The sequence below is a fragment of the Hippichthys cyanospilos genome, chromosome 1, assembly GCF_059441005.1.
Source record: "Hippichthys cyanospilos isolate Australia breed blue-spotted pipefish chromosome 1, RoL_Hcya_1.0, whole genome shotgun sequence".
Classification (NCBI taxonomy): domain Eukaryota; kingdom Metazoa; phylum Chordata; class Actinopteri; order Syngnathiformes; family Syngnathidae; genus Hippichthys; species Hippichthys cyanospilos.
Genome location: NC_142369.1, coordinates 14,887,173 through 14,902,500, shown reverse-complemented (window position 1 = coordinate 14,902,500; position 15,328 = coordinate 14,887,173). Strand labels below are relative to the sequence as shown.

Here is a 15,328-nt window from a genome sequence, read left to right as displayed (position 1 = left end):
CATACAACTCTGTAAAAAATGTGCTTGAAAATCTCACTCACCAGCTTTGCAGGGATCCTTGTAGTCGATCACATCTGATGCGGCAACGGGTTCCACAAAGTAGCTGGGATCGATCGCCTCCAAATCGAGTGCCAATATCACGCCGAGGAAGGGAACGAGAAGCAAAAATCTCGCCGCGAGATCCATGATTGTGCTGGGGAAGACGGCCAAATGCGAGGGATAAAAGGTAAAGAAACAGAGGGGACAGAGAGAGAGAGAGGCAGAGGGAAAGAGAGAGAGGAAGAAATGGGAGGTTTTGGGGGAAACGAGATCCGTCCGGAGGGCGGGTTTAAAATCCAACCTCTCTCCGGTGTCTTCTTGGATTTGGGGAGGGAGTGAGTCAAGTGATTGCTGTCCTCCAGCTGGAGCTCCAGGCGACTGCCGAGAACTGTTCGAGAAACTTTGATGATATGGCAGTAGCTCTCCGGGGGCGGCGAAAAGAAAGAGCCCCCCCTTTATTATTATTTTTTTTAACCTGGGTGTCCTTTTATGGCTCACATGGGCTCCGTTGGCCATATTATTGAGGGATTGTTGTTTTTCAATGAATTACTTAAAAAAATAATACTAATAAAAAAACAAGTGACCACCAGCATCCATTGTCCTAGCTAGCATCCTTGACATTTTACCACTTTTTGGAAGTACACTTTTTTTCACACAGAGCAGCAAATAGTTTAAAACGGCGAATACGGTAAACGGAACAGAAAACTGAAAATTATGTTTCCAGTAAAATCAAACTGAAGACAGCACAGTTTAATTACTCGGGTTGTTAATATTTCTACCTCTTTTGGCAATTTTTGATATGCGTGAGCGAGACAAACGCGGAACGTTTGCTTGCACGTGCAAGCGGATAACAACAAACGGGTTGAGGGACATGTCTTTACCGCCTCCTGTCGGCAAAAAAACGGGTACATTGTGCACAGAAATTATTACAGTACTCCGAATTTATTTAGCTCTTTTCGGCAAATATTCAGTAAATATTTTGCCTACAATGGATTTGATAGCTAAATTATGTTTCGTGTACAATCAATGCATTTATAACGTGTATTTTTTTAAATTGACATATTTTAACAAAATAAAAAACAATATTGCAGATGTATAGAATGTCGATGTCTTTTTGTATGAAATGTGTAATTATACTTTTACCTTGAATTTTAATTCTGTGATTAGTATTTTCGAAAAATAAAATCTTCATGTATCCACTCGCTGTCAAGTGAAAATGACGCAACCACCAATCACGGATCACCAAGTTACCGGGTGGATAGCCCCTGACAAAATGTGTCTTTCAAATATAGGTATTACGGGATTAATTGTACACGAAAAAGAGTAATCAAATTAACTATAGACATTTTATTATTACTATGAATGGCTAAGTAGCTCTAGAATCATTTTAAAGAAGGGCCGAAAGGTAGGATGCGAAAGAATGAAGATATGAAAGGAGGAGGTAAAGATCCATCCATCATTCATCCAGTTTTGTAGGAACAATATTTGCTTTGTAAAACCATCACACCACCAAAACCATCAGCAGCACAGTATATCGTTGTGTGGAGGCCTCTATAGGATTAACTACAACAGAAAACAAAGGCGCTTTCAGTAATAAGAGTGGCTTGAAATGTAACAGCCAGCATGTTTTCCAGCAGGGACAAACAAAGTGCCTTATATAAGAAGGAAGGCACACGATCTTCCTCGCCTTATCTGCGCTCAGAATTTAAGACAGGATGTCTGCTCAGATGAGTGGGCTGTATTTACGCTGCTGCTGTAAACACAGCACTTGAGCATTAGATCAGGCTTTGGGGGAGCTTGTGGGGAAAACACATGGAATGACCTTTGTAGAATGGCAAATAGCCAAGAATATTGAGAGGAATTAGGATTTTTACTGAGCGTGAAAAGAAAAAAATATAATAATGGGACATCGATCAATCCTTTTTCTAGAGCAGTTTGTCCTCATGAGGGTGGCAGGCTTGCTGGTGCCTATCCCAGCTGACTTTGGGCAATAGGCGGGGGACACCCTGAACAGGTTCACTGCCGATTGCAGGGCACACAGACAAACAACCATTCACGCATCCAATCACACCTAAGAACGATTTAGTATGTCCAATACATGCATGTTTTTGGAGTGCGGGAGGAAGCCAGACTGGCCGGAGAGAGCCCACGCGGGCACGGGGAGATCATGCAAACTCCTCACAGGAAGGCTGGAGAAAGGTGGATTTGAACTAGGGTCCTTGAACTGAGGCGGACATTCTAACCACTGCTCCACGAGCCACCCCTAATGGAACATACGGTTTTAAACACAATCTGCACAAAAGATATGGGATCATTGAACCTAACATACTTAAGCATATCTTGGGAATGTCGTCGGCATTGCCACTTAACACAAATATGCTCCTACTACCACATAAAAAAATAAATGCTGTGCACTCAAGCGATATTAGTGTACACCACTTAAGTCCCGCAAATGTGACAGGTTTGGACTGTGACATTTCAACCAGCGTAAACGTCCACTTGTACAGGCATAATGTTCCTGGAAGCTCAAGTGTGTTCCATATATTGGCAAAAGCTTGTTGATAGAAGACTGCAGGAGGGACCCCTGGAGTATGCCGGTGCCATGTGTGGGGCAATGTGTCACAGCAGTTTGGGCCCAAACACTTGATTACTGCAGGGAAGAAGTAATGGAAACATTAGTTTGAATCATCACAAATGACCCAACAATATTGTGGACGTTTTATAATTTAGATTTCTTGATGAACAAATCCAAAAGCAGCATCTGGCGCCTACTGTTTACGTCATTATCAAGAGGTCTAAGGTATACATTATAAAAAGCTCTACTGTATATAGAGCGAGAATTGAGGCTTTTTAGAGAAGTTCTTCTGAAGTTGAATTGGAAGTGATTGGTGAATCAAATACGCTCTATCCATGCGGAAAAGTATGTAATTTTTGGCATCCACATCATTCAAATAGCTTCTGAGGTAGCTACAGCTCACAACATCCAATTTAGACAAGCTCAGATAAGATTTAGCTGAAGCCATTACTTCACTTATCATAATTACGCTCCCCTTCGAACCCGTCCCCCTCGAGTCGTAATTGCACCAATGAAACGAAATGAGCACTTATCTGGATGTTCGAAAAGCATACATATTCTTTTTGTTGGTGAAAAATAGCAACACTTAGTCATCTGTGGAATTGCAATTGTTTCCAAACCATCCATTTTCTGTAGCACTTGTCCTCATTAGGCACAGCTTGGTGAATTTATTTTTATCATCTGCTTGCGTTTTACATGGTGTGCCCGATGGGCCTTCCTTATTTTCTTTTCTTCCTACCTGTTCCAACTGGGTGATGTTATATACTACAGTATCCATTTCAAACAAGCTATAGAGTACATACCATCATGGCACAAGACAATTTTTGGACTTTCGAAAATGAGACACACCTGAGAATCATTGTCGTGAGCGGGCGTCACCTCAGTAGCTTGGTTGAGGGATGGCGATCGGTTTGAATGTTGCGTTCCTCGAAGCATCACTGTTATGGATGTGGGGGCTTTTTGCCCTAAACGACAACATAATAAATATGTTCAGGACTAAATGCAAGAGAAAAGCAACTGTGCCAGAGAGAACATGAACGGTCTTACTGTTCCATGCAAGTCAAAACTGGAAGCTGAACGAAAAAAAGAATGAGGATTACAGAAAATGCATCAGGCTTAAAGGTATGGCAAATGGAGTTGGAACTGAAGACAAAAGGCGGAGGGTGGGACAGAAGCATTTAACAGCCAGTATGATTCCAGTTTTTATTGCAACAGAGACAGAGGTTGTGTCATGTCAATACATGTCAGCATTTGTTGCATTTATGGATATTACATGCGGGTGATTGAATGGCGCAATTACAAAACAGAGTATGGCATGACAAGACAAAAACAAAATGACAGCTTCAACACGTTGGGCAAAAAGCTACTATTCCAGACAACAAAAATAGCCGACCAACTTTATACACTATTTTAAGACATAGAGTTTCATAGATTTATTCTATCCCCCCTCAATAAACAGGGCATATTAAAAAAGACAGCTGCAATGAAAAAAGCTTTTTTTTGACCTGATTTTAAAACGTGTCGCCATACAAATGATATTGCGCCGCTAGTCTGTCACCAGATGCTGTCTCGGTCATCAGAGTTGCCTTTTTACACAATCATCCTTGCTCGGCTAGTGTTGGATGGACACCGTTGCCGGTCAACGTGGCCGTCGCCCTTTGGCAGTTCGAGACATACCGGCGGTCTGGTTGGTGATATGGGCCAAGCTTGGCAAACTGCTGGCAAGCTTGGCAAGTCCGCCATTAGTGAGCAGTTGGTGGATGGCGTTGGTTTTGGCCACGCCTCCCGCGGTGACCACAGGCACAGCGCGGACCAGGGTGCCGCCAGTGGTGGCGGCGGAGACGGCGCTCAGGATCTGACCCTGCGGCTTGCCACAGAATGCCTGGAGCAGAAGCAAGCAATGCTGATGAACGTCATTGTTTTTATGTATGACACAAACAAGTATACAGACATCCGTTGTCACTACCCAAAATCTTTAAAATCAATTATTCTGTTCCATTTATTCTTCGAATAATTGCTAAAAAAAAATGGTTTTGCATGAAAACATTGTTACTTTATTTACTGTTAATAACATTAGTAGTGTTTATCTGGTCATGTTTAAAATGACAAAAACAACTTAAACAACATCACACAGGATGGATCAATTTTGTACAGCCACCTTACCAGCACAGTTATTGTTTTCTCAAGCGTGAGCTGTTTGCAAACATATTGATTAAAAACACAAAAAATGATCTGTTTGTTTTTATGAAGGACTACAAAAATCAATAAATACTGGGGACAGGCTTTCGACAATATCAAGTTTAAAAAATGGCTCTAATACAATTATCCGGTTATGAAAGTAGTTGTCCATTAATATGACAATCGATAAAAATGTTAACAGCTCAAAAGTATGGTATGCAGACTCCCTTTCATCGCATATGAAAGGATCATAGACTATGTTCAAATTAGAGGTGTAACAATTAACAACTAATTATCGATTTAATAGAATATTTTGATAAGGGTTATTATTTTTGATAAGATGAATCGTGGGGACAATGTTTAGCTTAAAATAGTCCAAAGCAACACCTTGGTTGAACAGTCAAATTCTCTTCAATCCCTTCTTTTCATTTTTGCTCAGGCCTGCTTCATGACGTTTTCTTCCTGGGGGTGCAGGGCAGGGCGTATTTCTAAGCCACTCATGCTTCATCGTTAGTAAATAAATGAGTAGTCGATGTGAAGTCCTTTGAAGGCCATATAGATAAAAAAAAAAAAAAAACTAGATCTTTAACCAAATGCTCATAAAAATTCAGTGGATCGAATTAAAGAACGCAGTAGGCCATATGTGGCTCACAGGCCCTATTGTGTCCATTTTCCGTCCTACCTGTGTGCTTCCAGTGCAGGCTTCCGCCGAAGGCAAGCTAGGTGCTTTGGTGACGATCTCCTGAAGACTGAAACTTAGGCCTTGGAGCAAGCTGCTGGCGGAAGGCGCTGCACACAGTAAGACAATTATCATGACCCATCTTGAAAAGCCATCCCCGTCCCCACCCATGCAGCCCTGTGGCAACCTCAAACCAGGTGGACACAAACAACACGCACCACATGTCCAAAAGGGCAAATTCAGGACGGGTGACACACAAGTGATGGTGTAAGAGGTGATTGATGACATTTGCCTAAAAACGCTCTCGCACACAAATTCGTGTCACTTCATAACGGCCAGAGGCAATCTTGGCAGTCGTGAGGCTAGAGCACTGCACGGCGGAGGCTGGAGCAGGCACAGTTGCGAGTAGGATCGAGCATGGGGGCAGGGCAAAGATACCTTGGGCAGTAGCCGGAGCTTGTGCCTGGATTGGTGCGGACGACCCTGACACCATGCAAGGCTGCACGCTGTTGAAGGAGCTGGAGCCTGGGGACAGGGCACCAGACACCTCTGAGAGACTAGCAGACCTGCAGTGACACACATAACCACCAATCTACTCAAGAGCCACCTCAGAAAGTGCTCTGTGGTCAAAATCCGGGATTTTTCTTATTTGTGTGTAACAGTCCCTCGGCACAAGACTTATTTTTGTTGTTGCTGTTTGTGTTTTTATCTGGCTAAGTAGGAACGGGGCATGGGTGTGGTTAGGGGTTTAGTACTATCGTGGTTATTATGGCCATGTGCTGCCGGGAGGGACAAGCTTACCGTTGGCCTGTGAGAAGTCCGGAGAGCTCCATCGCTCCGGCCACAGTTTGCCCCATTGTCACTGTAAGAGGCTTTCCAGAAACACCCACTGCACAAAGACAATGGCCAATGTCAGCCAAAGATTCACAGACAGTCTGGTGCATAAAACCATCAAATTACACTATTCCACTGTTTTTGGTCCAAAAATGATCTATTCATGTCCTGAAAACGAGGTATAATTCTTCATTTGTCTTGCCAGCCACGTTTATTGTGACAGGAGGAAATACTCATCCGATAGACTGTGATTGGCTGGCAACCAGTTCAGGGTCTCCCCCGCCTACTGCCCGAAGCCAGCTGAGATAGGCGTCAGCAAGCCTGCGACCCTTGTGAGGGTGACCGGCTCTGGAAAATGGATGGATGTATCATCCACTAGATGGCAGTATACATACGTTGTGGCTTTACCTGTGACTTACTCATAATTGATCAAAGACCTGCCACTATCTGTTTTGTGTTCAACTAAATATGCCCCACTTCACACAATGTATATTTACAACAAAACAGCCAAGATCATTATTTTGACCAACACCTACGAATTTCTGACTGATGACCAGAGCTAGCCTCAACTCAAGTTTGGAGAAACCCTGATACTGTATATGTAATGTGTACATTGTCTCCATTCACTATGTTGTACAGTATCCACTGGCACCTCGACTTACAAACGTCTCGTTACAAAAAAAATTCAGGTTACAATACCCCTCTTCGGAAAAAATTGTCTCTTGTTACGAGGGGAAATTCAGGATATGAAAGGCAAAAATTGTTGGTGTATGGTAACGAGACACAAGATACCAGCGCTTGCTCAAAAAAAAAAATATAATGTAATACGTCCACAAGCTGCAATGTCTACCCTCTGTTGAGTTAGAACAAATTAGGCTATTTACGCGAAAAAAGCACCTCTACTTACAAAAAATTAATTCAAGTTCATTTGTACCTTCCTGTACAGCTGGGCTGATGGTAGCCCCAGCCGACTCGCTTTGGGAAACAAGCGTGACCTTGATCTTGGCCCGCTTGGAGGCTTTGTTCGGGGTGGGGCTCGGGGTTAGCCGCCTCTTGCCACGAGCTCTCAGTTCGTCTCTGTCCAAGGCCTCCATCTGATCACTTGCCACTGCAGAATAAGACATGATAGGTTTATGTGACAGGATGGCATTGTGAAATTATGCCAACAGAATGCAGAGGATTTAACAAATGCAGAATCAAACAAAATTTACAAAGCAATATGGAGATTTTTTTTCCTCTTTCAGTAAAACTGTTGGAGAAGGTAAGGCAGTACTGATTTATGCAATCAACAATTACACACTATAACCGTGGATTCTTGTTGTACGGCAGTATTCGACATTGTGGTTACACTATTAAGACAAAATATATTGTACAAATAGATCAGCGTGCTAATTTTGCATTACATGAATTTGATATGCAAAATTTAATTACTGTATATCAATCTTATGGTGGTTTAATTCATGGGATCTATTAGAACGGGAGGTAAGATTTTCCTGACATTCCATCTTACAGAAGTGAGTCTTATTCTTCTCTTTGTGTAAGCCGTGGGGCCCTTTGCAGGCAGTGGAAGCCGAGGAGAGGGGGGAAATAGAGAGGACAGAGAAAGGATGTGGATAGCCACTTACCAAAAATACAAGGAGGAGTACCAGGAGTAAGGTTTTTCCTCACAAGCATGTTTTGTTTCATAAAAGCGGCGAACTGAGCTGTGAATGAGTCAGGAAAAGAAAAGGAAGGAGGCCAGAGAGGAAGGTTGTAGAAAAGGACACAGAAGAGTATTTCAGTCACGTTCCATCTTGCCCCATCAAGATGTTGTGACGTGAAGAATATTCATCTACAAATCACGTCTTCATTGCTCTTTCCTTTGACAACACCGTTTTCTCAGTTGTGTCTTATAGGCCTTTTTTTTTTTTTTAAATATCGACCCCGTGTCGTAGGTTTATACTAAGAACTTGGTTTCAAGTGAGAGCAGAACCTTTGCACGTGTGAGAATGTGCTTGTTAAGAGTCGTCCCTCTTCTAACCTTGAGCCTGTTTGTGTGACAGCACTGTGCCAGAGCGTTGCATATGCGTCTTCAGGAGCTGTGTGGCTGTAATCAGACTGGACTTCTGTGCTGGGGACAGACCAATCTTAGGTTTGGGGCTTGAAGTGGGACTGCTGCAGACACTGGACAAATCCTGTAGAACACAAGCGGGTGGGCATTCACTACAGTACAAGGGTGTTCAACATATAATCAAGTCAATTCTACTGCCAGAGTGCATAGAGTTGGCGGAGTGCGAGTGTTGAGTGACTTGTGGCAATCAGCATTTCCTGTCTTCTGTCTATCCTTGGCAAACCAACCGCTAGACAACATTCGGTTGGCTAACATTGATGCGTTATTTTGTGATGGTGATTGGAGACATGACGGGCACAGTGGACGCTTGCGGCCAATAGTCAAAACAGGCAAAACGTCCGTAACACCCATTGCTGAAATTCTGACGTACCCCTACATTTCTCTAAATTCCTGAAAATTCTTACTGTTTAGGACTTAAAAATAGGAAAATGTGTGCGTAATAAAGGCTGTTTATGTCGCTTTAGACTATCGGACAAAAAAAAACAACAATAATGAAACGTGATGCCGCTCTGCAAACTTCTAGTAATGCAAATCACTATTGCACAAAGTAACAAATCTGAGATGTCAATGCATCTAGAAAAAAGAGTAAGGAAGAACTTAAATTATGAGCTTTTTAGATCTTTTCACCACAACTGACCCTTGGATGAACACTCAGGCCTAAAGCTGTCATTAACTGACCTCTGAACCTGACGGAGAGATAGGCAGTCTTAGCGCAGGGGAGGAAGACCGTCCTCTCTCCATGTCAAAGGGGAACTCTCGTCGAGGCCTCCTTTTCTTCTCAGTGTCAAGGTCCCTCATTTCCCCTGAGCCATGGCTGTGGCTCTCTGCCCGTGTGAGGACACCAGACAAGAAGTCTGCAATCTCATCCTGCAGAACAGAGAAACAACAAAAACCATTGGAAATTTGCTGTGGGAAGCACAAAAACACAGAGAGAAATAGATTTCAGGCTCCAACCTGAATGCAGCGGTCAACCATCGTCTGCGTCAGTCCCTCGGATTTCATTTTCGCAGAACTGATTCTGTCAAGGGGAAATTGATAGCACTGACTTCAATGACTGCATATGTGAATCTATTTTGAAGGACATTATCTCAGACTATGACTCACCTGACGTTATCATCGGCTCCTCCCACCACCACCATACTGTTATCGGTCCTCAGTTTCTCTCGAAATTCCTCCATTCCTTCGACCGTGCACTGCAGAGCATTCTGGCCAACAACGAACAACACTGGAGTCTTCATATCCAGCAGTGGGTCATCCACATCCTGAGTCACAAACACACATACATATGATATAAACATTGACTACAAGAAGTTAACAGGAAAAATAAACAACATGAAATAAATTTCTTGAAAACTCACCCCTCTTGGACCATTGACTGTAAGCAGGGGGAAGCCGAGACAAACGACAGCAGTCAAGTACTCCATGAGGGAAACCTGTCGAGAAGCCACAGTTAAAAGTAAACCAAACAAAAAAACAACAACTTTAGAAATATCAGGAATTCTTACATGACAAGCTATGAGAGCGCCAGCATTCCATCCAACCAAGATGATGGGTTTATGTGGGAAATGCCTGCGGACCTGTATATTTGATAGACACAGTCAAAACTCTGTAATCTGTAGGAGCATGGGAATTCAACACTTGTACATTTTTCCATATTGGCATCACAGTAACACCTCACCTGGGGATGAACAATTAATTAAATCAACATCGTAATGAAGCAGCAATTTCAGGGGGAAAATAAACACCTCCACTTGGTTTTATTCAGCATGTTTAGTCTCTTAGATACAATGGTTACGTATATTTTACTGAGAAATTATTTTAAGGACTGTTCTTCCTGGCAAATGTATTAATAAAAAAATGGTGGGGTTGGGGGGCAAAAAGCACACACCTCAGGTCTGACATAGAACAGAACAGAATGCCTTTATTGTCATTGTATTTGTTTTATTATTTCATCAGGGACTAAAATGACCTGCGTAATCTATCTTCACATTCAAATTCATGGTGGGATGATGGAGCCCAAATGCGGGTGTATCTCAAATGATTACATTAGCGTAGTAAGAAATTGTTTCACTTGAATTATAGAGCGATACCCTGACAAAATGTGACTCTGTGTCATACATCATCGTATAGGTTTGTTGATGCACCTACAAATATAGTACCACTTTGTTTTAATCACATAGCTCAGACCATGTCTAGTAGCTATGAAGAATCAGCAATTTTTTGCAAATTAAACAATGATTGTATATAATGATTTGAAAACTATGAGGAAAATAATAGTACAGCAGCACAAGTGGGTGGGGGATTCAAGACAATGCCCTCCTACCTCGATGACCTTTGCCCGAACAGTTCCCAGCATGTGCTCCAGACACTGAGTAATGCCAATGCTGGCACTACTGCTGACATGAGTGTGTATGGGAATGACCTGACACACACAAACAGCTCTCATCAGTACTGTTTGCAAAGACAAAAAGGAGTACTCATATTGTAAAATATGTGCCACCTTGCCGAAACATGAGAGCTGCGACTGCCAAAATCTCATCCGTCGTGATGTTGACACGGCTGGATTGGTCGGGCTAGATGGCGCTATTAGGATGAGTGGTGACCCGGGGAGCTTGCACTGCAACATTCAACAGCATTTTTTTTTTTTTTTTTGGGTGGGGGCGGCCACAACACACTACACAAACGTTTTGTAAGTGTTGAATTGTACCGGTTTGTTTTGAGATAGAACTCCAACAGCTGGATCCCACGGCCGCTTGAGCAGCAGTGAGAGGGCCTCAGCACTGGGGGAGCCGGTCTTCGCTGCCGGAAGCAACATTCGATCGATCAGCGACGGCAACTTCCCGGACAAAATGAAAATAGCAGGTCAGTACATAGGTCAGTACAAATCCCATAGCAGAAAGCGTAGCAATCATCGGACATGAAGCAACCTTGCTTTTGAGAGTCTGCAGAACATCCAAGTAGGCGGCCAGCATGGCGAGACTCAGAGATTCGATCAGAGTGGTGTGCAACCACTGCGTCAGCTTGGTCTCCCAGTTCACACTGGCTAAGGCATGCCGCACTTTTCTGGCACATTTGTCCACCGCTATCCTGCGTAATATTGGCTCGTTGGATGCCTTTTAGCACACACACATAAAGAGTTCAACGATTAGATAAGTAGACTCTGTATATGTATAGGTGTGTATGTCTGTGTGAATACAAATCACTTTTTAAGAGTTTAGACTCATCTCCGGTTGAACCCTTACAATGACCATTCCATAAGAATGACTAACCTTTGCAACATAAAAAAAACTGTTAGAAAAAAGACATTTGAGCGCAAATAATGCCCCGTAATTGTGGGAGAACTCTCACTGGTAAAGTATAGGGTGTCCATAATGTTTTGTGGAAATGATTACATAATTTAAAACCCATAGTTTCTATGCCTTCACTCTGCACGATTATCTAGTGTTGTTTAAACATTGTTTCTAACAGATTTCTTTTATATTCAGCATTTTGTTTGAGCTGTTTTTATGGATACAGTAAGGTTGAAATAAGGAAAGATATTTTTACAGTAATGCCTAATTTAATAAATATCTATTTGGGCAACAGTTAGTAGAGTACGTGTTTGTTTGGAAATTGTGAGGAAACTTTGCAGACCTTTTATAAAATGTACAGATTCTAGAAGAAAACAAGCTTTTTAATATTGATTAATTTACATGTCTAATGTTGCTCAAAAAGAGAATATTCTATCTTATGCAATATTTTTTATTTAAAATGCAATTTTAGTTAACGTGTCAAACTGACCCTTACACGAAAAGACCACAATAACTGGGTACCAACCAAACAGTGGTTTATGAATAAACTTTGTTTTACTTTTATTATTATTATGCTTATTGTCTTTGGCCACATGATAATCACAGTATGTAACTATCTCTATTGGACAGTACGGTATGTGCTTTAAAGATATTGGGTTGTATTGTCATGAATGGTACACACAAAACACATACAACTTACATTTTCATTGGCCAGGCGGGCTAATCTTTCAGCCTGAAGTGCTTTTAGCACTTTATTGAACAGTTTGGTCTGAGCTACAGTCCACATAGATCTGCAAAAACAACGACATGGTCATTAGCACATATTGTGATAGACGCATTTGTACGCTGTCTTGCTCCATGCAATTGGCTTACTTGTTGATATGTTCCTCCCAGTCATCAGGAGGAGGGGGACTATCCGCAACAGTGCGAGCAAACAGGACATGCCGCTCGCACTCCTTCATCACGCTCTGAGCTTTGTGGTTATCATACAGAGGAACTGGAGTAGGTGTGACCGTCTCCACATCTATTATAGCTTCTGACTCTCTGTAATAGAAAATTCAATGAATCACAGGGAGGTTCTTCAAATCTATTGTGGACATCATTTTAAAGATCAGGGCTTTTTTTAAAATCTATTATTATTTCCTGGGATAGAAAATTGGGCAGATATTTTGCACAACGTTTTCCCCCTGAAAGAAATGATTAAATGACCCATTTCAGTTCCATAAGATTAACTCACGGAGAGACTTCAGGCTGGCGCCGCGAGGTGACAAACAGCGTTCTCGTGGGTCGCGCACTGCTGGCGTCTGGGTGAGCATTCCACGGCTTGGCGTAGCTGTGGTCGAGACAGACCAAGTCCAGCTCCCGATCGTGAGGTGACAGCTGGAAGAGCAAGGACGTCCCCATCTTCCGCGCAGGAATCTGGTAATCCTTATCCCCGCCACGATGCATCCTCTTCCTGGGCCCAGACGGACCCTGGGAAGGGCTCCACAACTTCTTGGGCTTGACGCACAGCTAAAAAGAGTGACAAAGCACAAAACACTTTACAGTGGCGCTCCTTGGTTTGCAAGGTAACTTGACGTATGTTTTGAGGTGACAAAGACTGTGATGAATTAGTTTTGCCCAGTCTTGCAAATATGATGTCATGCATCACAAGAAGCCACCCTCAGTTACTAGAAAAGTAAGGCTGGATGATTAATCAATTGTATCAATTATTTTTTTGTCAATTATGTTACCGATGTGTGGAAAATTCCATAAGGAATTAAGGAGAATTTGGGAAATTATTATTTTTTTTTTTTAACTCTTGCCAGGAATTCACTGGGAATTATTGATGGTAATTTAACAGAAAGTTATCAATCATCCAGTGTAAGTAAAAGATCTTGTGATAAGCAGCCACCAATGTAATGTCTAGTTCCCCTTATCTGCACGAGTTCGGACAAGGGAATTAGAGTACATTATTTACTCCACCATTTTTGCTATGTCACGGTAAGCCAATGATCAAGAATTGGCCTGAAATTCATTATTATTTCCCTTGAAACACCTCCACATTTTCCGCTGCGTTAGGGGAATGAAAAAAAGTCAGAGCAACTGCAAGGCACTCAAAAGGGGCCGAAAAGTGTGTGCAAATTTCGTCTTAAACTTCATTAATCCTCTGTATTTATTTACATCCTCATTTATTGTTATATTTGAAATCACAGAAATGTTTACATTATTGATCACATGTAGTTAATTGATAAATTAAACTCGTAAGCCTATGTGTGTAGCTGAAGACATTCTTGACCTGTAAAAAAAATTGACATTGCAGGGATTGCATGAACATAATATTGGCAAGGAAGATAATTGGAAGGCATTTCAAATAATTACCGTACTTACCATCATTTATCTGCGAACGTGACGACGTCGTCGGTGCAAAATTTCTCAATATTTAAAGGCAATGTAATATAACAACAATAGCTATATTTAAGACTGCTCTACACAATTATATTCGGATCGCATTTATCCTCAGTAATCCAACTAGGCAAAATTCCATCATCTTTAGATGCTTTGCAGGTGCTTTGTCTTCTCTGAGCACCAACCGACCTTAATCAATTCCTACGCCATTCTAGTAAGAACTTTCACGAACGCTCTTTCAAAATACAAGTGATGAACAGCATAAAGCACTATGAAATAGGCGGCTGTGGCCAAACAATCAGTAATCGCCATAAAGGATCGGTCACTACAAGTGAGTGACTGTTGTGGGCGGGCTGGCCTAGCATGCTAAAGTTAGCATGGGTAGTTAAAAGCTAAGAGAAGCAGATTACTCGCTCACCTTTGCCTCTAACGATCCATTTATGGTCGCAATAGTTCAAAGTCTTCTTGCGTGCTCAGATTATACAAACGGGTACACATTAAGATATAATTAATACACGTTACATAAACGGCACGGGCTGTTACTGTTAGCTTGCTTTCTTTTTGTTGCGTGGGGTGTTGCCATGTACGAGCGCCACAGTCCCCATTGCAGGCTTCGCATAAAAAACACTTTGGCGAACTAGGCGGATTTCCGACGGAACTGGCAACCCGAGTTATGGCGCGTTGAGGTCTACCACAAAATAAGGACTGGATTAAAAGAGTAAAATTTGGTCACCCGCGCCTCAAAATACTTTTCATACTATTGAGTGACAAAATATTGTTCTTAAGTGCCACATTTGAAACGGACTAATGGATCAGGTAATTGTAAAGAAGCGCCATGCAATTTCCAGGTTTACTAGACAGTGCGACTTGACAGGTTTTGACATATCAGCAAACAAATTTCTTTTGGTAGACCTCGTATTTCGAATGAAAATGACGTGACTCTGCCATATGAAAACATCACACACACGCACACACTGTATAAACAAATTCCTGTCTTTGCTAAGAGAACTTCCTCTTCAAGCAGCTTGTAGCAAGGAGGAAAAATGAAAGCACATTGCATTGTAATTTCTGACAAAAGCCGAATAGGCGTTGCCTCCATTCAACTCATCAATTGTAGCGCCACTATGAGGCACAACACGAGATGCACAAAGAATAATGAACCATTCCAAAATATCCATAACGTATTTTAGAAGTGATCGTGTGTAGATTGTAATCGTTCAGTATTTAAACAGACG

General features: G+C 42.0%; 2 protein-coding genes across 8 annotated transcripts in view; both read right to left on the bottom strand.

Moving 5' to 3' along the window:
* bmp1a (bone morphogenetic protein 1a) overlaps positions 1–685 on the bottom strand; it is a 39,389-nt gene extending 38,704 nt beyond the window's left edge. For both annotated transcript variants that reach the window (XR_015865163.1, XM_088411201.1), the window contains exon 1: positions 42–685. Coding sequence is in view for 1 of the 2 variants with exons in the window: in XM_088411201.1 (XP_088267327.1) it covers positions 42–555 (514 nt within the window). In the remaining variant the exon portion in view is untranslated. The remainder of the gene's footprint in view (positions 1–41) is intronic.
* Positions 686–1,759: 1,074 nt separating this feature from the next.
* kansl3 (KAT8 regulatory NSL complex subunit 3) lies at positions 1,760–14,689 on the bottom strand. 6 transcript variants are annotated; one of them, XM_088411216.1, is made up of 22 exons: positions 14,076–14,689; positions 12,943–13,217; positions 12,579–12,749; positions 12,406–12,496; positions 11,343–11,528; positions 11,123–11,251; positions 10,916–11,032; positions 10,739–10,837; positions 9,921–9,992; positions 9,774–9,848; positions 9,520–9,677; positions 9,370–9,433; positions 9,094–9,282; positions 8,326–8,479; positions 7,931–8,008; positions 7,240–7,413; positions 6,273–6,360; positions 5,910–6,037; positions 5,475–5,581; positions 4,292–4,496; positions 3,464–3,579; positions 1,760–2,689 (listed from the first exon to the last, which is right to left on the bottom strand). In XM_088411216.1, exons 1-22 carry the CDS (start codon positions 14,079–14,081, stop codon positions 2,687–2,689), a joined length of 2,685 nt encoding a protein of 894 aa, XP_088267342.1. In that variant the 5' UTR covers positions 14,082–14,689; the 3' UTR covers positions 1,760–2,686. The 6 variants fall into 6 exon arrangements, with proteins under 6 accessions (XP_088267342.1, XP_088267350.1, XP_088267359.1 ...); XM_088411224.1 differs by having other exon boundaries at positions 14,512–14,689; XM_088411233.1 differs by lacking the exon at positions 7,931–8,008 and having other exon boundaries at positions 14,076–14,688.
* Positions 14,690–15,328: the final 639 nt, after the last annotated feature.